The sequence below is a fragment of the Fundulus heteroclitus genome, chromosome 8 (assembly GCF_011125445.2).
Source record: "Fundulus heteroclitus isolate FHET01 chromosome 8, MU-UCD_Fhet_4.1, whole genome shotgun sequence".
NCBI classification, from domain to species: Eukaryota; Metazoa; Chordata; class Actinopteri; order Cyprinodontiformes; family Fundulidae; genus Fundulus; species Fundulus heteroclitus.
The window spans coordinates 16758798-16782177 of NC_046368.1; the positions used below are offsets into that span (position 1 = coordinate 16758798).

At 38.3% G+C, this 23380-nt stretch overlaps 1 protein-coding gene across 2 annotated transcripts in view; it reads left to right on the top strand.

Moving 5' to 3' along the window:
* The window catches only part of pappaa (pregnancy-associated plasma protein A, pappalysin 1a), a 137445-nt gene that overhangs the window by 36707 nt on the left and 77358 nt on the right, over nucleotides 1-23380 (top strand). For both annotated transcript variants that reach the window (XM_012874543.3, XM_012874544.3), the window contains exons 7-9: nucleotides 9597-10098; nucleotides 19337-19465; nucleotides 19618-19709. In XM_012874543.3, coding sequence (XP_012729997.1) covers nucleotides 9597-10098; nucleotides 19337-19465; nucleotides 19618-19709 — 723 coding nt within the window. The remainder of the gene's footprint in view (nucleotides 1-9596; nucleotides 10099-19336; nucleotides 19466-19617; nucleotides 19710-23380) is intronic.

A 23380-nucleotide genomic window follows, 5' to 3' on the forward strand; every position in this document is an offset into this window, starting at 1 on the left:
AATGATATACTAAGTAAAATACATCTTCAGATTTTGGGACAGGTAGCCATAAACATGAATCCAGGGATACTCACGTAAAAATAAAGACTTGACAAGGTAACTCAGCTTGCGAGACAAAAAATGTCATGGGTCTGGCAAATAAATAGAGAAACCATGTAAATATACTGGATACTGCTATCAAACAACAAGCCACTCGTATAATTGGTGATTGTGGGCTGGTTTTAAACTGGAATGACAACTCAAGAGGGACTGTGATGCTGCGCATCCTTCCGACCACCTGCTTGGAGCAGCTCAGTGTATTAAGCTCGGTGTCACATATAAAACAGTTTGACGTAAAGACTTCTTGCCGCCGAGAAGTTTATAGTGTGACATGTACCTGAATGTGCGGAGTCTGCGCAGAGTCCACCTCAATTACGCGCGGACCTCCACGCAGTGAAATACGCCCGAAAATGTGGGGGCCATTACATGAATGCACTTCTTTTTTAGACATTACAGTCAGGCAGTCTTGTAGACTGCTCAAGGGTCTGATCAGGTAGTGACACAGTGTAACGTAATGCTAACCAAAGTTGTAGGTCCACATCTTAACAGATTTTTGAGTGCATTGTACCACATAACATCGGTCAGTAAGCACAATGGTAATCATATATAAGGCACACCGGAGTATAAGGCGCACCATAAATTTTTGAGAAAATTTAAGGATTTTAAGTGCCTCTTACAGTCCGAAAAATACGGTAGTCAAAATTAAAAAAATTAAATTTAAAAAAACCCTGCAAAGTAGCTCAGGTGGACTGAAGCAAACTACAGTAAGATAAAACGACTTTTTAATTACTATAGAAACAGACCTGACTAAATATAGGGAATATAATTTAAAGCCACACAGTGAGGGGAAAAAAAGAGGTATACACCCCTTTATACTGTGTAGATAAATGTATGAGGTCTACTTTTATTAAAAGATTGAGGTTCTACAAGAAGGATGTTTTTATGTCTGGCATCATCTGAAGCTAATTCACAGTTAAAACCCTGTGTTTTGTCAACATACTGATATTCTATTACTATATTAATACACCAGTGAAATTTCACCAAGTTTGCCGTTTAACATTCACATTTCTTACACTGTTGCTGTCAACTTGCCATTTTTGTCAAATTCCCTCCAAAATTCTAAACTAATTATTTGTTTTTTGCAAATGAGTGAACTTTTTAGGCAGAGTATTGGTTTGCTCACATGACATGGTAGTAGGCTCCAATCGGATAGTTACCCCCCCCCCTTTAATATTATCCATCCATTGACTATACCTGATTTTCCATGCATGGTTGCAGAGGGGCTGGTGCTTGTCTCCAGTGGTCATTGGCGAGAGGGAAGTCCCCTTGCCGGGATTTGAACCCAGCAGGACCTTCAAGGCATCAGTGCCACTAACTGCACCACCGGGCAGCCCTTTTTTGTATTATGATGGACATTTTGTGTGTATAAAAAATAAAGACACTAATTAGTAGAGCCCAAATTTTCTCCCTGATTTTATCTTGAAACCACAGTTAAACCAACACTGTCCTAACCTAAATTGCAGTTTCTTTTTCTAAAGAGGAAATAAATCTGGTGACATAAATGGAGGCAACCTTTCTCATTTGGTTAAGATAAACTTTTTAAATTTAAATTGGGTTTGATTGACTTCCAATTGTCAATGTATTACAAAAGTCATTAATGTAGCAAAACACTAATTTCCAAGTATTGCAGCCTTATTCCCCTTAAAAGTGCATCTGTGTCTGCAAAGTATCTTTTTGTTTGTAAGTGTGTCAGTGCTAAAGGTTGGAGCAGGTTGATTTCTGCCTTCTGAGTGAGGAAGTGTGTAACACAGGGTGACAGTGAGTCATAGATAGTGAGAGCCAGAAGCAGACACTTCTTAGAAAGCATAAAGTGTGCATGCCCGGACATATTCCTGTTCTGTTTATCCATTCCACTCTTTGGACTGGTTTATAATCTCATACTGGTCTCATTCCAGCAGTAATTTGCAGTTTTGCTTTTCTAAATTCATTATAATGTCACTTATACTTTGAGCAGTACTTGTCATGGTTTAGAATGATGGTATATTGATGATGCTTTTTAAAAGAAGTTAAAAAGAATGTTTGCAAGTTTGTTTAGGTGTCTATTGACTACAAGCGCAAACCTGTAGGTGTACTTATTTCCAATAAAAAAGGACACGAACACATCGTCTCTATACTTTTTTATGCTAACACACAAACTATAAATTAGCTCTGTCCCACATATCTCATAGACCTGGCAAATCTCATTTCACATTTAGCCTGCCCCTTAACTTTAATTGCTATATTTTGTATCTTCGTGTTAATGGCTAATGTTGCTTTTTGGTGTAGAGTGGTAGGGTGAAGTGCTAAGGCCATCTAATTGTTTTAGGTCAATCATTATGTAGAGTAATGCATGAGTTGTGCTAGCACCAAAGGTTTACCACATTCCTTCTCTAAAACACTATTGTATGATTACAGTAGCCCATTTAATGCCCAGAAACGTTGAATGTTATATATAATACAATTTAAATATTTCAGAAGAATATAAACATATCATTGTATACTGATGTTTTTTGCAGGCTTATAATTACATTGGACAGTGGAACTGAGACAGAAGAACTTGCCGTTTGGTTGTTTAAAATAATTTGAGATAACTGATGATATTAGGGGCTGACAAAATGTTGGTTGCACAGTTGCCTTGGAGCAATGCCGGCCTGGGCTCTTTCTGCATCATGGAATCTTCATGTTCTGCTTTGTATATATATATATATATATATATATATATATATATATATATATATATATATATATATGTGTGTATGTGTGTGTGTGTGTGTGCATGTATGTATGTATGTATGTATGTATGTATGTATGTATGTGTATATATGGTTGATTATAAAAACATTACATTTCTAGATTGAAATTTTAATAATTTAAGCATTAAAGACAAAGAGGCTTTGTTGAAACACTTTAGTTACTTTTTTTCTTTTAGTAAAGTATCAATTGGAAAGGATGTTGTTTTTTTTCATTACATTATTTTCTGGGTGACCTCATAATATCCGTTGAACCGATAGCGACACTGACTAAAAATTCAATGCAAGGCACTTGTTAAACCTTAGGAGGGCGACACACAAATGGTTTCAAACATAAAAGCAGGATTTCAACTAATATGCAGTTTATCAGCATAAAATCGATTTGGGGATGAGCTACTCTTTAACCCCACTGATCTGATTTCTATTCGCTAATCAAGAAACGCACAGACGTCTAAGAACAAACATCTAAGATTTATCAAGAGTTTACAAGCCTCTCAGGAACCTAAAGAAAGGGTTTTTTACTGACTAAATGTTTCAGTTGCTAGCTTAATGTGAGAGGGCAAAGTAAATGGAGGTGACAAATACAACTATCTGCTAAGAGCATCAGAACTCTCATCATTAAAGATAGAGCTAAGCTTCTTGCTCAGCTTTATCACCTCTAACTGAGACAACTGGATTAGGTCAGGTGTGCGACTGTTGCCAGCTTTAATTTCGCTTGTCTGATGGGGAAATCTCAGCACAACAGCTCTTTAAAACAGCCAGATCTTAGTTTTGGCAGAGGTCATTGCTGGGTGGTTCTGACATTTTTATTATTAATGGTATTAGGTTTCTGATACACAGAGGATTTTAGAGGAGATGTCAGGAGGGATTGGTCAACCAATCAGTGGTGTACTTGGGATGACATCAGCATTACACCATGTTTGATGCCAGATAATGAGTTGAATTCCATTATCGTTCTAGAACTTATTTGTTGACCAGAAAGCCAGACCTGAAATCTCAACAGTCTTACGATGTAGACCCCTGGACTGACACTGATCTCACACAATAAAAAAAACAAAACATGTTATTTTTCCATTGACTGAAATGTAGGCTCATATTCAGGGCTTAAGGAATTCCAAAAATCTATATTTTCAATTATTCCAAAAATTTTCTTTATAAAAAGGAATGCAATATGTATTGCCAGGCATACAGATCCATAAAATCCCAAATGTATAAAGAAAAGAACAGGACCAGTTTAAAACCACACATTATAAATAAGACTGACACCAAAGGACTTTGCTTTGGAAAATGCCAGTGTCAGCACCTCAACCATAGCTATGTTTCTTACTGTATTCCTTTGTGACTACCAGGACTCAAAAATAGCATGACTGCAACATTAGCTCAGTTGCTAAATTATAACCTTGTAATTTTCCTTTTTCCATGGTCTCCTCAATTATTTCAATTGTCTGCTGAAAAGCAGTTTATTGTCTATGAATTTTAGCTTTCGTTACAGCTAAGAAGCTTGCATTTATATAAAAAAAACCTTGCTCGCGCATTATTTTTTCTTGCATTGGCCATCATTTCTAAACACCAACCACAAATTGCAACTCATGGACATGTTGTCATTAACTGACGTTCGGTATAAGTCTGACATAGATGTTAAAACATCACCACCAATTGTTTGATTTACTGTAAAAGTTGATTGTTACATGTCTAGATTTAAAAATTTATGTAAAATGAAATTCTTGAACCAATGTACAAAGCAAAACACATAAAAAACAATTATCCTACACCAGAGCCTGACTGCAGGAATCTGACCACAACCATTTATTCAGCCAAGTTATATGCTGCCTGACGAAGCATATTCTTGTTCACAATAAGGCACGCATACTAAGAGATTTAAAATACAAACACTTTACTCTATTAAATTAACATGCTCAAGTTCAGCCTAGCACAAAAAATGGGGTAACTATCCATAATCTACTGATTTTTCTTACGTATTTATACATGAATGATTGATATAAAAAAGTTCAAATGTTCATTGTTCCTTTGCTCCCAAGTCTTATTCTCTATTTAAACAGAAGTTAGAATTTAATGGACAGCAGTCATCCAGTAATTAAATCTTATTGGATTCGTGTGTTCTTGATTATAGTATCAACCCCAGTTTTTGCTGTCAGTTTTGACAATCTGTTGCCGATATAGCTGCTTCATCTGCAAACAACTGTATTCTACAAATAAATCAAAGTGGTTTTGATAGTAGTTCACATCCTGTGTGTGCACAGACAGCCTTGTCAATCAGGGGATACATTCTTGCTTGGCTGTGAAACAGTTTGTTTTGCATTAGGTCAGACAATGGATGACAACCCTGCTCTGTCTCCTCTTAAGTCTCCAACAACATTACCAACAGCGCCAGAGCAAAAGTCGAGCCCATCATAACAGCTGACATTACAAAATATTTTCAGTGGCTGCAGTTCTTTTCGTTGCAAACTCTATGAAAATATGCTCAGAAAGCAAGGACTACATGAGCAGAGCGCAGCCAAGCTCTTGGAGCACCTTGGCTCTTTCTCTTCCAGCAGACCCCCCCCCCCCTCCCCTTTTTTCTCCATCTCTTCTTTTTTCACTGACTTGCTTTTCTTTAATTCACCTTCACTCTGGCCACACACACACTTACAGTAAGATAATAAATATGTTGAGATAATGTGGCTTGGAATCCATTTTCAATCCTCACTTGATTAAACACTGGAATTTTGCATGGTGCCCAGAAATGAGGTTAGCAAATGGCTTCGATGGTTGCCAGCTTGGAATTGCACAAAAGGAAAACGAGGGAGAACATAGTGTCTACCGCTTGCTGGCTCCTGAAAGTGCTTGATGAATGTTAGTGTACGTCACTTGGGATAATGCGAGTTAGCTGTGTGTGGACTCCAAATATGGCTGGAGTGTGACTGTTTGAGGTTGTAATGACTGCGCTGAAGTGAGAACCCTGCACAGGGCCCCTCTCAGAAGGTACACACCTCAGCTCTGCCTTTCCTCTGCAGATGGACTCACAATGAACTCTTAGTTTCACCTTAAACCTGATCTTGTGATATCTTTAGAAACACCAAAAACATGACTGATGCAAGTTCTGTTTCCAAACCCATCTTAAATGGGTTTTTTTTCAACCGTTCAAAGAATATTTGAGATTCCTTAACTAAAGCAAGCTATTTAGATTTTCTTGCCCCACAAAACAATTAATAACCGCTTGAAGTCTTTAATTTGTTTTCACAATATAACCAGAAACAATTATTGCAAAGTAATGCACACCTGTGAAGTTAAAGGAAAATAGTTATTTTTGATAGAAATGTTAAAAATCCGATGGGCGTGTTGTGCTTTTATTTTAGCTCCTTTTACTCTAAAACCCCCCAATTAAAATCCAGAGCAATCAATTGCCATCAAAAGACTACTATAAAGAGTAATTATAGTCCATTTGTGTGCAATTTAACCTTAGCATACAAACAGCTGTTCTTTGATGGCCTCAGAGGTTTGTTTAAGAACATTAGTAAGCAAACAGCATCTTAAAGACCAAGTAAAACAACTGACAGGTCAGGGATAAAATTGTGGGAATGTGTAAAGCAGCGTTAGGATTTAGATAGGACAGGTATTAGGCAAGCATTTTTTCCAAATGCTTACCTTTATCGAGGAGTGCCATGATTGTTGAAAGAAAGGTATGAGCATTATTCTATGGAGTATGTGTTCAAAGACGTAGGGGACACAGCAAACATGTGTAAAATGAGACCAAAATTGAAATATTAGGCATTCACACAAAACCTGCGTGACTGACAACCAAAGACCCTGAATACACAATCCTCACTATGTAACATGTTTGTGTGCATCATCATGCTCCAATTCTGGAGGAAAACGCCGCAAAAGACTCAAGACTAAGGTGGAGGTTCCTCTTTGAGCAGCACATTGAGCCTAAACCTATAGCCGGAGTTAAAATGGAAGGGTTTAGGTCAGGGTGCAGAAGTCCAGTCCTTGAGAGCTGCTATACTGCAAATTTTAGATAGTTGATTGCATATTTGGTAGTTGATTGCATATTTGGTTGTATCATATTTGATTCAGCACCTGAATTCAGCACCTGAATCAAATGACTGAATTTCCACAGCTCCGCAGAGGCCTGTGCATGAGTCATTCATTTTATTTTGGTGTGTTGGAGAAGAAGTGCCTCTAAAAGCTGCTGAAGGATTGGATTTGGGCACCTCTTGTTTAGGTCAAAGGTTATTCGGGTGTTAGGTAAACATAGAGAAGAAATCTTAAGCTTAGTCTACACAGAGACTAACATTGTAAAGTTTAACAAACTATTAAGAAAAAAACTGCACCATCACAAGCGGATGCAGCACAACTGAAAAGGTTGCAGTATGTATGCAGGGCCCATGGGTGGCGCTGTGACACCAGATAACTCGTGAAGAAAACACAACACCATGGGGGGTGGTATCAGACACAGGTGGAAACGCTGCATAGGGTGGGCTTGGTAGGAAGGAAGAGTCCAAGGATACTACCTATAGACATAACAAAGATGCAACACCGGGTGGCGCCACCTCTGTTATTTGTGAGTGAGGTGCATGCATGCGATCGAGAGAGGCGAATCTATGAGGTCGTCATTTAAGAAAAGATGCAGCTCGCATGTTCACATGGAAAAATGAAAGCAGTGTTATAAAATGTATCCTCTCTGAGACTCAGTTTCAAAAATGATCGTTTAGCCTCCCAAATGCAGTATCCATGCGGACGCGCAGCCTAAATGACAAAATACCTTTACAGATACACATAAGCCCCATTTACACTACCCTTTTTTAACCGATCCATGCCGAGTTCGGACCGAGCTTGGATCAGTTAACCGTGCCGAGCTTGGTTCTTATGACCATTTACACATCACGCTGGCACAGTTCCTCGCCTTCTAGTGATGATCTACGGTACTACTGTTCTCTAGGATTGAAGGAGGGAATCAAGCAAATAAAAATGCAGGCGCTCATAACATTCAGGAAGTCATGTTTGGTTATAATTGTGATATTTCGTTGTTTGCGGAGAGTCAGGCGAAGAGAAGGCAACCTTTGGTAAATTTACTTGACAGAGTAGGCTTTTTGGGAAGTGGATAAGACAAACGAACGTCTAATCAGGTCTTACAGACGCAGGAAACAATGACAGAGGTTGAGGTTCATCACACAGCTAAGCAGAATCATCACTGGAAATCGTGTGGCATGGTAGGGAAGCTAGTATTTGAATGTCTGAAACTGCTAAATTAGTCAGCTGCCTGTAAGGAGATGACGCGGTCTGCTCATGCGCTCTTTGTTATTAGAGAACCGAGCCAGTGAAAAACTGTGCCGAGACCTACTATCATAAGGCCCGTTTACACTACACTTTTTTAACCGAGCCGAGACCAGTCCGAGCTCGGTAACCGAGATAACTCTTGTGTGTAAATGGTCAGCAGACTGAACCAGACCGCTCTAACGATAACCGGACCGCGCTAACTGCAGACCAGTTCCTGAGCAGGTCTCGGCCTGGTTTTTTTTGGCCCGGTTCCCTGATAACGAGGAGCGCATGAGCAGACCGCATCATCCCCTTACAGTCAGCTGACTGTCCGCGGTTTTTCTGGCGTGTCTGGCTGCACGTCCCGATTCACACTCCATTCAGACAAATTTCAGACATTCATAATAATACTAGCTTCCTTACCGTGCCACACAGTTTCCAGTGATGACTCTGCTTATGAACCTCAGCGTCTGTTGTTGTTTCCTGCGTCTGTAAATCCTTATTAGACGTTCATTTGTCTTATCCACGTCCCAAAAGCCGACTCTGTCTAACAATAACATCCTGAATGTTACAGGCGCCGCCATTTTGATTTGCTCGGTCCCGCCTTCAATCCCAGAGAGCGGTAGTACCACACATTGCCACTAGGAGGCGAGGAGCAACCAAGGAACCGAGATAACTCTTGTGTGTAAACGGCTGCATTTATCTCAGTTAACTGGACCAAGCTCGGACCGGTCTCGGCATGGCTTGGTTTTTAGGTGTAGTGTAAACGGGCCTACACAGCTCTAGATTTGGCGCGGTTCGGTTTTGTCTGGCGCAGTTCAGTTCAGTTTGGGTTCCATTTACACTCAATAGTTATCTCAGTTACCGAGCTCGGACCGTTCTCGGCACGGTTAAAAAAGGGTAGTATAAATGAGGCTATAATCTTGTGTCTGTGTGGATGGGGCCTTCCTCTCCAGATCTGCACATTTGGTAGAGACACGTCTGGCTAAATCCAGTGTTGGGTACAGTTGTGCTAATCCAAAAAAAGTTGCGCCGATAACTTTTTGTTTATCACATTGTCATTTGCGCTAAGCTTAGAAACTGTTTGCAGACATGTTAGCTTTCATATTAATGTGTTTTTAAGTGGTTATCAACAAGAGTTAGCATTAGCTTCCTTAAGTGTCCTTATTTATCATCGGTTTAATGGTAGCACATCTAATATTTTCGTTTGCAGAAAATGAGCTTGCTAAGCTAACTTTTCTAACCACTGGCTAAAATCATATGTATGCCAGAATCTTTAACATGTTTGGTTTCAAACATCACTTTCGTTCTACTTAACCATAATGCATTACTTTGCTCTGGTCTTTCATATGAATACCAATAAAATACATCAAAGCTTTTGGTTGTTATATGATAAAATATGAGTGGAGGAATATTAATACATTTACAAAACTATCAGATTTTCAAATTTCAGTCATTTATTTTCTGTGTTGTATTTACATGTTATCTGTTTTACAACTTATCCTACAGGCCCTCCAGATGTAGAGCAATCCTGTGAGCCAAGCGTGCGCACGTGGAGCCCAAATGCAGGAACAGACCAAGGTGTTGTTGGCCTGTCAGAGTGCCCTCCACAGGGCTGTATGCTGCAACTGGAGTTCCAGCACCCAGTGGTGCCTGATTTGTTGACTGTATGGGTGACGTTTTTCAGTCCAGAGGAGAGCGCTCTGCCTGCTATCCATGACATCTTGCTTCTGACTGTGAGTGGAAACAACATTTCGCTGGGCCCCAGTAATGTTTTCTGTGACACCCCATTGACTCTGAAACTGGACGTGGAAGAAGAGGTGTATGGTGTACAGTTTTACACAATGGAGCAACACCTAGAGATTGACGCAACTTTACTGAGATCCAGACCAGACTGCATATTTTGCAGGCATTGCAAACCACTTCGCTACCGCCTGTTGCGTCAACCAGCCTTCACCCATGCCCCACACGGCCTGATACTAATTGAACCAATACGCCGATACACAGACAGGTGAGTTCGGGTGGTGAGTTTCAGCCAATGGTAACTGACTGAATGCTGCAAGCACACTGTATATTGAATTGATTTAAACACATTAAAAACATTAGGCCATATAATTCTGTCTTGAACAGTTGTTTCTCCTCAAAATGTTTTCTGTGAAAGGCCTAGAATGGCTGGGTGTTTATGATTTTGCTCCTGAGTTTGGTGTGAGGTAATTCTAGACAAGTCAGTAAAAGGTGTTTATTTATCTGTGGAAACTATCCACTAAAATATGCTCATGTAACAGCAGACATCCTTTTCAATACCCTCTGGAACCCATGCAAGCCACCGCTGCTTCTGTGCTTTCAGGCCTATTTTCCCAACATTTGTTTCCTAAGTCACAGGTCAGTAGTCGCCCACATTTGTTTTTTTCCTATGTTCCATGAAGCAAGGGCAAACAGATGACTTGTTGAAGGTATTATCTGCACACTGCGGTGAGACCTTAGTGCTTTTCTTTCATGGAATGTGCTGACTTGATACAAATTGCGCTATACATGGCGCTGCTGCGTGTTATACCATCTCGCTGTCGTGCTATCAGTGAAATTCACATGAGAAGGAAAGTGCTAGATAAAACACAAAAAAAGGGTGGGTATGCACGTTATGCAAGATGTGATGAAATCTAAGTTTCAAAAGTGCAGAACTTCCTGGTTGAATGGTAGTATCTGTGGAAGGTTGCCTCCAGTAAGGATGTATTTATTTGGAGGTTTTGGCACACTTTGCTGACTGTTGATGTACTGTAGGTAGTTTTACTACTGTGGTACATTTCACTAGCTGTGGTTGCATTCCAGTGGTAGTGGTCAGTGGAAATGGCTGTATATTTTTTTCTTATGAGACCATGTGGGATCTTGTCTGTTAGGCTTCAAGAGAAGCTCTGTAGTAAATAAGCATAGTTGTTTTAGGTACATAGTTTTCCTTTACACATTTATTACAGAATAAAGAACTGAGAACAGGGTTTTGCAAAACTATTCATACAATTTGGACATTTCTACATACTATCAGGTTACAATCAAAACCTCTAGTGTCCTAAATTAGAATACATTTTGATGGACCAACACAAACTAACACTTAATTTTGAAGTAGAAGAAAGAGGATACATGGATTTCAAAATGTAATTTTTTTGCTTTATAGAACCACGTTTTGCTGCGATTACAACTGCAAATTGTCTGGGGTAGGTTCCTGGGAAATTTACAAACAAGCACAGACTTAGTCAGATTGGATAAACACCATTGGTGAGCAATAATTCTTTAAGTCTTATGAAAAATTCTCAGGTTGATTTTTGCTGAACATAGAGTGATCACTTCTAAAACATCATATGCTTTAATGTAAACAGTTTCATTGTAGCTCTGGGTTGTACATTTAGGTTGATATCCTATTGGAAGGTGAGCATTTACCCTAATTTTCTTCCAGGACTTTCTTGCATGTAGCTCCATCCGTCTGCCTATTCATTCTAAACAACTTTTTTCTCCCTGTTAAAAAAAAACTCCACACAGGATGATGCTACTGCCCTCATTTTTTCAGGGCAAGAATGGCACGTTCAGAGAGTTCTGCTGTGTTAGTTGTCTGCCAAATATAGAGACCTGCATGTAGGCTGATCTTTCAAGTTTTTTTGTTGTTGCAAATTTTCATTATTTTCTACATGCCACTTCTCCATAAACAGAAGATTTGTGGAGTGAAGACTAAAATATATACTGTGACAGATTCTCAAGCCTGAGTTTTGGATCTATTTGATCCTCCAGAGCTACCAGGGGGTTCCTAGCTGCTTCTTTTATCAATAATATCCTTGCCGAGTCCATCAGGTGGACAACTATGCCTTGATAGGGTTTCAGCGGTGCCTTTCACTTTCCATTTTGGGATGATGAGTTAAATAGTACTCTGTTCTGTGATATGTTAAAAAGTTGGCATGTTGTTTTATAGCCTAATCCTGCTTTAAACTTCTTCACAACTTTTTTTTTCCTAACCTGTCTGGTGTATCCCTTGGTCTTTATTATAATGTTTGTTCACTGCCCTTTTTTAAAAGAAAAAGGCCCAGATGTAGTTCTACTAAGATCAGATTACTTACAGGTATACTTAACAGTTAAAACAACTACTCAAGTAGCTCAGTCTGTTCAAGTAGGCAGTTCAACACGGAACCACTTTAGAAACACATCCAACATTAACCTCACAAGGTGCCCTGGTTTCTAGTGGACATCTAGAACACCCAGAGAAGATCTAGGCCTGGGAATAATGTCTCCATTTACAAACACGTAACTTACCCCTTTAAGGGGTAAAAACATAGTGTTTAGATGGATGAGTAAATTGAAAACAGATTTCAATCCACTGGATTTCTACGTAACCCTTTCTGAACTACACGTTTTTATCAAAAACTATGAATAAGTGGTGAGAGATTACTTAATGACAGATTTGGGGTCTATCTAACGTTTTTGGGTCCAGCTTCGGAAGATTTTTTGGGTTGACCACACAGAAAGGTAATTCTTACCTCAAAATGTTTCCCTGCAATTTGAATGAGTGGATAGGGGGAGGGGTGCAATTGACCTCTTGCTGTCAGGTCACTGGCCTTCATCTAAGCTGGGGCAAACAACAGGAGGAATGGCTGACATCTTGGCTCCTTTGGCTCCATCAATGAGTGGTGGTTTGTTTGGAATGGCCAACGGCTGGGAGGTCAGGGTGACAGAGTAAATTATAGTGCAGAGTTTGAAGGGTAAAGAGGAGACACAGGGTGGGTGGTTGTATCAGTTGGGGGTAAATTATTACTTGGCTTGGGAAGGGGATGGGGGTGAGTGGCAATGGGTGATGAAGGAGACATAATGGGGTCAAGAAAGTATGAAGAAAGAGACCTCCCAGGCAAAAAAAGGACACAGGACAGCTCTCACAGTTTCACATCTACTCTGTCAATATTACGATTCCATCCTAGTCTTTACGATTCCAGCTCTGGTCTTTCACATAATGCGCCCCATCCATCAATGTAGGAACTCTGAATATCTTTTCTTAAAATAAAATATGCTGGCTTCAGGATAAATTCTTGGAAATTATGTCCATGTAGTTCTACACAACTGAACAATAGGTTGGATTATCTTCCCTTACCCTGTTCTGATGGTGGTATTATGGGAGGGACTATGTCAATTTATTCTTGGCCTTTTTAAAACTATGCTGACTCAGTGTAATTTATCTGTCAAGGTTTCTACTTCTGTTATTAGATGACCATTTCTGTCAACTTTTGTAGGCTAGAAAGTTAAAATATGTACATATGTAAACTTATACCCCTTTATTGTTGGTTTGAAATTCCAACAAATGTTAAAATCAAGTTAACATTTGTTATTTTTTGGTGGAACCATCACCCCTAAAGTTAAAAGTTGTCCGCTTGAAGGAGCCTGTGAATTCTGCTGCAGGACACACCAAAAGACTTCATTGTCTTGTATGTTTTAAAAGACAAAATATGACAGATGCATCTGATTTGTATGCACTGTTTGTAAATTGTGGATATGACTAAGAAATGCCGGTGAAAGTTTCCTAATCATTACTATGGCATTTGGAGAGCAAGCAGAGAGAGAGCTTGCAGAGATCATAATGCCCCATGGAATAAAAAACCCTACTGGTGTCATTTCCCATCTTCCTCTATAAAGATATTGATTTTACTTTTAAATGATACCTTTCTGTTGTATCAGGCTTCTGTAGAAAAAAGTAAATAGTCCAACTATGTTTATTATAAATCATTGCAAGGAATGCATACTGTTGTTGATCATTAGGGCATCTTCAGATTTTAAAGATATTATTACGAGCTTCAGTCAGCGGACTTATCAGAAAGACTTGGGCATGAGGTCACTAATCACTCAGGGTTCAGGAAGGATTGTGGTATTTTTCAAAAGACAGAATGGTTCTGTCACAAACATGGGGTTGTGTTTATTTTACCTTAGTGCAACTTACTATTGCTACTCTCACAGTAATGGCCTAGTGGTTAGAGCAGCAGGCTTGTGTTCTGACAAGGCTGCAGGTACTTGGTTTGATCCCTGCAGACTGCCGCCGTGGGTCCCTGAGCAACACCGTTAGCCCCAGATAGCTCCCTGGGTGCCGTTCAGGCAGCCCACCGCTCCCTAAGGGATGGGTTAAATACATGGACAAAACTTTCTCTTTGTGGAAATATAAAGGGACATCTTTCTTTTTTTGTTATACCCATCTGCCGATGAACATTTTGTACCGACCATGCATTAATTTGTAGCAGCACTTTTGCACCGACTTTACTTAGATTTAAAGTAATGTTGTACTGCCTACAAATAGTCTACTGTAATGAAATTAGATTATGTGACTTATAATTTATGTATCAGCAAAACATTCCTAAATCAGAAGTGATTGGGGCAAACAGTTGGACAAAAAAGTCTTCCATTTATTATCTGTACGCACTTGGGTGTGCACACCGTGGGAAGGTCACCAGCCCATCACATTGTAACATAGAGGCATGCAAAACAAGCAACCATGCATTCGCACACTCATAGCTAAAGGCAATTTAGCCCTAGAGGAAGCTGTAGTACCCAGAGAGAAGCCACGCATGCACAGGGAGAACATGCAAACTTAATGCAGATAGACCCTAGGCCAGGATTCAAACCCAGGACTTTCTTGTTGCAAAACAACAGTGCTATCTATATGAACTACATGCAGCACTTAGAAATGAAATTTGACAAGTCAGCTGACAGGAAATGGGGTTGAGGGAGAGAGGGGGAAGACATGCAGTAAAGGTCCATGGGCTGGCACTTGAATCAGAAATGGCCACATCAAGGACTGAAGCCTCTGAACATGGGTCATGCACATGGGTCGCGCACTCAACCTCTGCGCCACCTCCGCCCCCGGGGTTTCTCCCTCATCAATCAAAATATATAACAAATAGAAAAAAAACAGATGCACTAAGGTTTAGTATTTAGGAATGAAATGGTTCTTTTCCAGCTATGAAATATAAAATCTGTATAAAAGACTACAAAATCTTTTTAAGGTTCTTTACATTAAAGGTGAAAATAAGTTCTGAAATGATCTCTCTATTTTTCTACTTACAAATCTGGCATTTTAAAAGGCGTGTTTAAACTTCTGCAATGGCAAAGTTAAGGAATGAAGAATTGACAAAAAAAAAAGTTTTTGCTATTTAAAAATAACCACCTGTCCTAAAATTATAATTTTATTATGATTTAAAAATGTGAAGTTTTAGTTTGTAGGCATACCATGTGTATAAAATTTGATTAAAATGTATGTTGGCTGACATTATTAAAGATGCTTTTTTTTGTTAGTTGATTTTTTGGGCTCAAAGTAAAACTTTTCCCTTTTTTTTATATCTATTTTTCTGAAAACTGTCAGCCAACATCAACAAGAAGCCATAATGGGGCCACATTCATATGCAAGGTCACACACAAGCCCGCACATCTGCAAAGGCAAAAACCCGCATAGCTAAGCCCTGAAACACAAAAATGCGTCTATTGGTTCAAGTTGGGCACAGATTTGTTTGCAAATACTGCTGTGTGTATCAACTGAAACTATCATAGTTTATCTGAAAATAACTTTACAGTAATGCAGCATCATGTGTTCAACTTTAGGAGTGAGCTTAGTTAAAACTTCTGTTCCCACTAAGGCAATAAGAAGAATGTCGACATGAACAATGAAGAACTAGTGATAAAATCCTTAGTGACACTGTGACCATGTGCCACGTAAGGCCCTTTTACACCAGATCAGATGCATATGTCACATCAACAGATGAACAGGGACACTTTTCTTAATTATATGTTGCCTAAAATAAAGTTATCTTCCTGCAATAAAAAAAAAAAAATCAAATAAGTATGTTCTTTAGCTGACACCAATCATTAATACCTTTACACATACACAACATGTGCATGTAACAACCTCTATGGGAAGTGGAACTCATAGATCAAATATCATATATATATATATATATATATATATATATATATATATATATATATATATATATATATATATATATATATATGAAATATCTTGATATTCTCAACTGCACTCTCAACTGATAGATAATGTCCACAGTGCAATGGGCCCTTTCTCCCTTAAGGTCATTCAATGAAAGTCATATCTTCTTGTTCCAGATAGATCTAGTTTGTTGCACAGGTAGCTGAACATTTGTGAAGAAATCACAAAGTTAATTGGTACATAAGCATTATAGCAAGCTAGTATTAGGTTGCTTCCTATAGAGAGGGTGTGAGGCTTGCCGTCACCCCTTGTCTAGTCTTTCGGTTTGATACTTACTTATCCAGAGTGCCTCTTCTTGCCAACCACAGCATTTTCTGGCTCTGCTTTTACTTTGAGTCTGACAAAAAGCCATAGACTGAGCAGCAGGGTTTACATGTCCTCCATTGATGCGCTGTGTCTGTGTCGCATACAAATCACGTTTCTATGAGGTGCCCACCCGTACTCAGGTGGTGCTCAATTGTAATCAAACACTACCCTTCAGTGTAGGGCCAATTTGAGTCGATCTGAGTAGATACTAACAGAAAAGGGCCACATGCAAACGTACTTGAGTGTTTTGTCACTCGGTTTTTAACCTAACTCTTGGTGATTAGCCTGGGGCATTTTAAAAATTGCTTGCTGAATGATTTATAGAGACTCAAATGAAAGGAAAAATGCAAATATGCCTTTGTTGTTGTTTGTTTCCCCCCTATTGTATACTGCAGTCCTTTTAAGCTTGACCATTAAGATTGCTTATCAAAGGTTTTTGCATTGGCTAGACTGCAAGTTGATGTGGCACAAATTTCATTAACCGTACCAGCAGAGTACCAGCATGCTGTCCAAACAATTATCACCACATGAACTGAGCATACCAGACATATGTGAAGTTGCCTCCCACCGCGCAACATATTCACAATCAATACAGAAACCTAACCATCTCTGTTGTCCATCACTACACACAATCCATTGAAAGCATACGAGGACTGGAACAGGAGGCTCCAGTGGAACTGACCAAAAATATAATATTAATACAACTGTGTGTGAGTTACACAAGCTGCAACTGCTTAGTGTATCCAGACAAAGATGCCATTTAGCATGAGATCCTGAAATCTGCATGTAACCAAATTATGAATTATTGGCTGTTTAGAACTGGGGCATGGTATTAGCTTGGCTTTTCTTTTGTCTTTGCAAATCTTCTCAGTCCCTTAGTCACAAAGCGAACTTTCTTAATAACAATACCAACGTAAACCTGCCTAATAAGTTCAGTAAGTGGGAGCAACTTCCTGTCTCTAATTTATTCTTGCCTCACACTGTAACTCTATAACTCTATGCAACTAAAAGTTAGACTTCAAAGTGAGATTGACAAACACATTCTCTCACGGCAAGTTTCAGGTCCTAATGGGTTCCTGAGAACATTATCTCTCTTATCAGGAAGGACTCGTTTTCAAATAGGCATTTCAATAAGTGATGCAGATGTTAAAACAGCAACATATTCTAGCACCTGATGGAATGATTTGTCCATTTATTTGATTTACTTAGAGAAAAAAAAATATTGGTTAAAGTTGGTTAAAAAGAAAGTACCACATTTTACAATTATTAAATCCTGGTAAATTTCTAATCATAAAAAAAGAAACAAAAACAGAACAAAAGTAAAGAAAAAAAATCTATCCTGGACACAATTCGGTTTGCAGCAAGAATAATTTTTGTTCTCAATATGATTGCAAGAATGTACTTAGGGCAGATTTGATTTTTTTTGTGAGTTTTGTTTATTAAATGAAAGATATAACCCTATTTTCTTACCCCCTATGGGTTTTTTCCCCTATGGGTTTTTCCTGTTCTCTTCACACAAAGATAACATATCTAACAGTTTTTTTTTTGTTTTGTTTTTTTTTTTCAGTGGGGGAAGTAAATTAGTCCTAGAAGCTGGGCATGTTTGTTTATTGTCTGAAATTACAATAGCATGAGCCACAGTCAATATATGCTTAAACAATTTCAAAAGAAATCAAGAAATGAAATTGGAATTGAACTAACTGAAACAGTAGCCTCAAACCATTGTCAAGATCAACCTCAATACAACCAATTTGTATGTCAAGAGAAAGAAGCACAATGTATGTACTTTGAAATAAAACAAAAAACAACATGAAGGTTTTCCACTTAGGTTTCCCATATTGTTATTTGCTCTTGGCTTTGTAGGGTATCTACTGTTCTGCCTCCATTTGAGAGGGTTCTGCTTTTCAAAAAGTAAAAAATGCTGAGAGCTCATCTAATTTTATGACTTTCCTGAACATCACTCAAACACTTCCTTGGTTTAACTGCTGACTTTGGCCTGCAGTTTGATGAGTCAGAGTGAATTGGCATCAGTGTTTGCTCCTGGTGGTAAATTGCATTTACACTGAGGACTTTATAGCTGTATTGGGAATAGTGGTTTTAACTTATGTTCATTTTTAAGGTCTGGAAACAAGTGTTGGCTTACAGCCTTTTGTCTATGTTATCCATTACAGCATTTGGAAGTGTTTGTGTGTTTCTACTCGGAACATACTACATATCCTAATGCTAACTACAATGTTATTCCTTTAAGCAATGTAGTATTTCTGGCTACTTGCCACTGCATTGATGGCATTGACGAGGGAATTCTAAAATTAAGTCTATGAGACTTGATGGTCCACATGAACTAATCTAATGTAAGCCTACTGGACTCATTTACCTCATTTACTGATGTCCCCTCCACCCATTTACCAACATTTGCCACTCATGTAACAGATAATAGCCATGATTATCACAACCAATTATGCAATCCTATCCTCTTATGCACTTTGTAATATAAAAGCATATATTCTTTTCTTAATTTTTCCACAGTGTCAGCTTAGTGTAACTGCAAATGAACTCACTGAATATAGTTTTTTCTAATCAATTAGCATCTTTGTTTTTTATATATATCAGAAAGATATTTAGATCAGTATTCATTTAGTCAGTGTTGCTCTTACTCTTACATTGCAACTTAATGTAACACTTTAATTAACTAGCAAAATAAAGATGGGTCCTATGTGAGTACATGCAGTTTTTATATCATCTGACCAGATCAGCTCAAGATTGTTTTTACTGATACATGTTTCTGTGTATTGACTAAAACTGTAAATACAATTAATGTACCATCGAACATAGCTCCAGCCCTATCAGCTGTCCATTAATATTTTCACAACAATTCGTTTTTGATTAATTAGAAATGTGAATTATCTGTGATTTTTTTCTCTCTCTGTAGGGATGTGGCACTGCATGTCCCATACACCTACCAGATCCAGACAATCTCAAGCTGGGGTAAGAGTGAGCCCTCTCCTCCCCTTGTGCATGAACTTGGGGGTCCCTATTGTGGAGATGGACGCATCCAGAGGTAAAGAGTTGCAAGAAAACATGTATTTTGAAACACTTTCTAAACACAGTTAATCGCAACATAAAAACCTATGTAAGGAAATAGTCTACCTTTGTTTTGATGTTGTTGACCAATTGTTGCTTTTTAAGCACAGTTTCTATTTTATTTTATAGTTCTAAAGGAGAGGAATGCGATGATATGAACTCTGTGAATGGGGACGGTTGTTCAAGTCAGTGCAAGGAAGAACCCTTTTTTAACTGTGTTGGTAAGTCTTATAGACTAAATAGTTTTTAAACGTAACAAAAGGAATGTTTCAAATGATGGTTCATGTGTCCTTATTGCTGTAAAGAACTGGTTTATGTTCAGGCCATCTGAGCAACGTCCTTATTTAATAGTTGGAATTAAGATAATCAGTGTATTACAGTTACATTCAATAAATCAGCACATGCTTTCTGATGAGGCTCGTTTCTCAGATTAAAACTACATTTTGAGAATAACAACCTTTAAGCAATTATTAAACATATTTTTCATTAATCCCACATTTCTGTATCAACAATGTAATATTCTAATGTCAGTCATTGTGTTTTCACTTGCTGTAAGCAGAACCTGATCATAATTGAACAAAACAGAGACTTGAAAACATCTGTCTTTGTAAAATTAATCTACATAATGTATTTCATTTAATGAATTAAGTAAATGTACTTTCAATAATGGTCTAATTTATTAAGGACGACTGTATATTCATATATTTTATAGTTTGTTTCATAACAAATGTGATTTTACAAAGGATAAAGTTGATTGTTCATGGAAGTAACAGTTCAGCAACAATTAGCTATTGATGATGCGGGAAAAAAGTGAATACCTTTCACTGTAGCAGGGGAAGATAATAACTGATATCATTAACAAACTTAGTCAAATGCTATCATGCACTAAGACAGTAATTTATTTTTGCATTAAAAAAGCTCAATATCTTGAACATTGAGCTTATTAGACGATAAAACTATGGGCGGTTTTGCAGTATAAACTAAAAAAATTAACAACATGAAGTTAGCCGTTGTAGTTTTTGTCCTACAAATAAAAAACGTTGATGAAAATGTTATATGAATCATGGGAATCCATATGCATGTGCAAATCATCTGCATTTTTCAGCTCTTTCCTAGGTAGTCATAGTGATAACTTTGACCTCTTATATGAAAAAGTCTGGAGTCCATTATTTTTAAAAGGTTGAGAGCTGACCGACTTTACATGCCTGAGTGATTGTTCTGTCTTACTGTAAGTTAATAGTTTTGTTTAGTAAACTGATTATGAATTCCTGTCTCATCTTTATGCAGATTGACAGCTATCCGGTCCTCCAGTTTTATGAGTATTTATTAATGTATGGTACAGACACACATTGAAACTGTAAAGGGCAGTGCATAGTCGTCTATGCTTGTTTTATACTCGTCCTCTACCGACAGCACGTCCTCATATAAAAGAAACATAGGGAAAACGTGTATGGCTGACAAGTTTGTCCTTTTTCGGCTACTGAAATCAGAAATCGCGATGCAACACGCTGTCTCCCAGTGGGTGTACCAACACCTATGTAATTATAAACAATAATTTCTAAGGTATGAGAACACTTTCATTTTTGATGTGATGTTGTTAGACTTTGCCAGAAGATGTACTTATAAAAGCAATACTTGATTTTTGCTAATTAAAAGCCAAATTAATTACACAGTGTCCCTTTAAGCCTTAGCTGTAAAATTAATACCAGTTAAGTGATAGCATTCAGATTGAATTTAAGTCTTTTAGCCAAGTTTACATTTAGTTAAATGTAGTTTAGCTTAGATACCATACAAAACTAAGAGCCATCCATGTTTAACGCAACATGGGTTCATCTGTTTTAAGCTTGTAACTGTTTTTCTCCCTCCTACTGGAAGTCTTTGCTTCCTGCTGATGCACTCAGTCACCTTCCTGCTCTTCCATTATCTGTTTATTGCATCCCTCTTCAAATCCAGATACAGTATCAATATATGTTTTACTTTTCTCAACTTGTTACCACTCTCTTCAGCTCACACGTTACCCTTTGATCCCACACTTTTCATCCGACACTGTATGAACTTCCTTTTGTCTCGCTCTCTACTTGCCTACTTGTTTGCCTGTTTTTGCTTAGTGAGTGGCAGTAGGCTCCTCTGCATGCCCCCTCAGTAGCCCCTCATTTCACCGTTGCCAGAGCACAGAACTGACTTGAGCTTTTGGCCGTGCTGGAGATGGCTGGAATTTCAAGGAGGAGGACCCGGCCAACTTGGCACAGAATACCGCCTTTCCCCCTAACTGGAACCCCACCGGCTGACGCTGCTTTAGCTGAGACCACTGGGGCCCAGGCAACCTTCCTGCTCCACTCCCCTCTCCGCCAATACACAGCCTTTCAGTTCCAGACCCTAACTCCGGGTGGGATGTCTGGAAAAAATACTGTTGTATCTTTTTTTACCTCTTGACTTTGTCTGCACCGCTTCTTCCCTCCTCCTCTTGTGTTTGTCTGTCATGATTTCATTTACTTCTGCTCTCTCTTACATTCTCCTTTGCTTCTTTTTTTATGATCTTGACATACAGTAGAAATCCCAAGTATACATCCAGTTCCACCTTTACAAACCTCTTCTCACTTTGTCTTATCTGATAAAGAAACATCACAAGTGATGTGGCATTACGTTTTTGTGTGTCTGTTCCATGTTTTAATGGTACATGAGACTAATGGGCTTTAAAATCCACTTTTTAGCTCTTAAATACATTTTGTTTTGTACTTGGAGTATCAAGGAATGCAGAAAATAAAAAATTGAGTCTGTCCAGGTACTGCCTAGATATCTTTATATTAATTTTGGGTCCAATATTTCAGTTTTTTTATTTTCTATCTTAAGCAAGAATTACAATGGTTCAGCCTTGAAAAACAAATACATGGACTAGTTTTTCAGCATCACTTCTGGACAGAATATTTCTAATTTTGGCAATATTCCGCAGGTTAAAAAGGAAACCCTGGGAACCTGTTTAATATGGGATTTAAAGATATTTCCTGGTCAAAAATAATAGCGGGGTTTTTAACTTTATTACCAGAGGCCAATTTGATGGCATCTAGATTAAGTCATTGATTAAGAAGTTTATTTTTTTAAGGACTCTGGTCCAAAGATGACAATTTCTGTCTTGTCAGAATGTAAAAGCAGAAACTTTAAGGTCATCCAGGTTTTGATGACATCAAGCCATGCCTGTAGCCTATAGTAATTGATTGGTGTCATCACGATTTATAGATAAATATAGCTGAATGTTATCAGCATAACAGTGGAATTTATTCCCATGCTGTCTGATAATTTTACCAATCGGAAATACATTTATAGTAAATAGAATTGGCACAAGGACTGATCCCTGTGGTACTCCACAAGTGACCCTGGAGTTTGAAGAAAATTTATTATTAGCATGAGCAAACTGGAATCGGTTAGACACATAAGATTTAAACCAGCCTTTTCCCTCGATCCCTACAGCATGTTCAAGTATTTCTAGGAGAATAATGTGATGAACTGTATTGAATGCAGCAGTGAGATCTAATGGGACAAGTACTGACGCAAGTTCACTGTCTGAGACCATGACAATATCATTAGTGACTTTCACCAGAGTTGTTTTGGTGCTATGATGAGCTCTGAAGCCTGACTGGAAGTCTTCAAATAGGTAATTTCTTTGTAACTGTTCACATACTTGATCAGCAACTACTTTCTCAAGAATTGTGGATAAGAAAAGAGGATTAGATATAGGTCTGTAATTTGTTAACTCATCTTGATCAAGAGATGGTTTCTCAGGTAAAGGTTTAATAACATCTACTTTAATAGTCAGTGGTACATCCATTTCCCAAGGAAAGATCAACCATGTCTAAAATGGGCCTATTAATCAAATAGAATACTTCCCTAAATAACT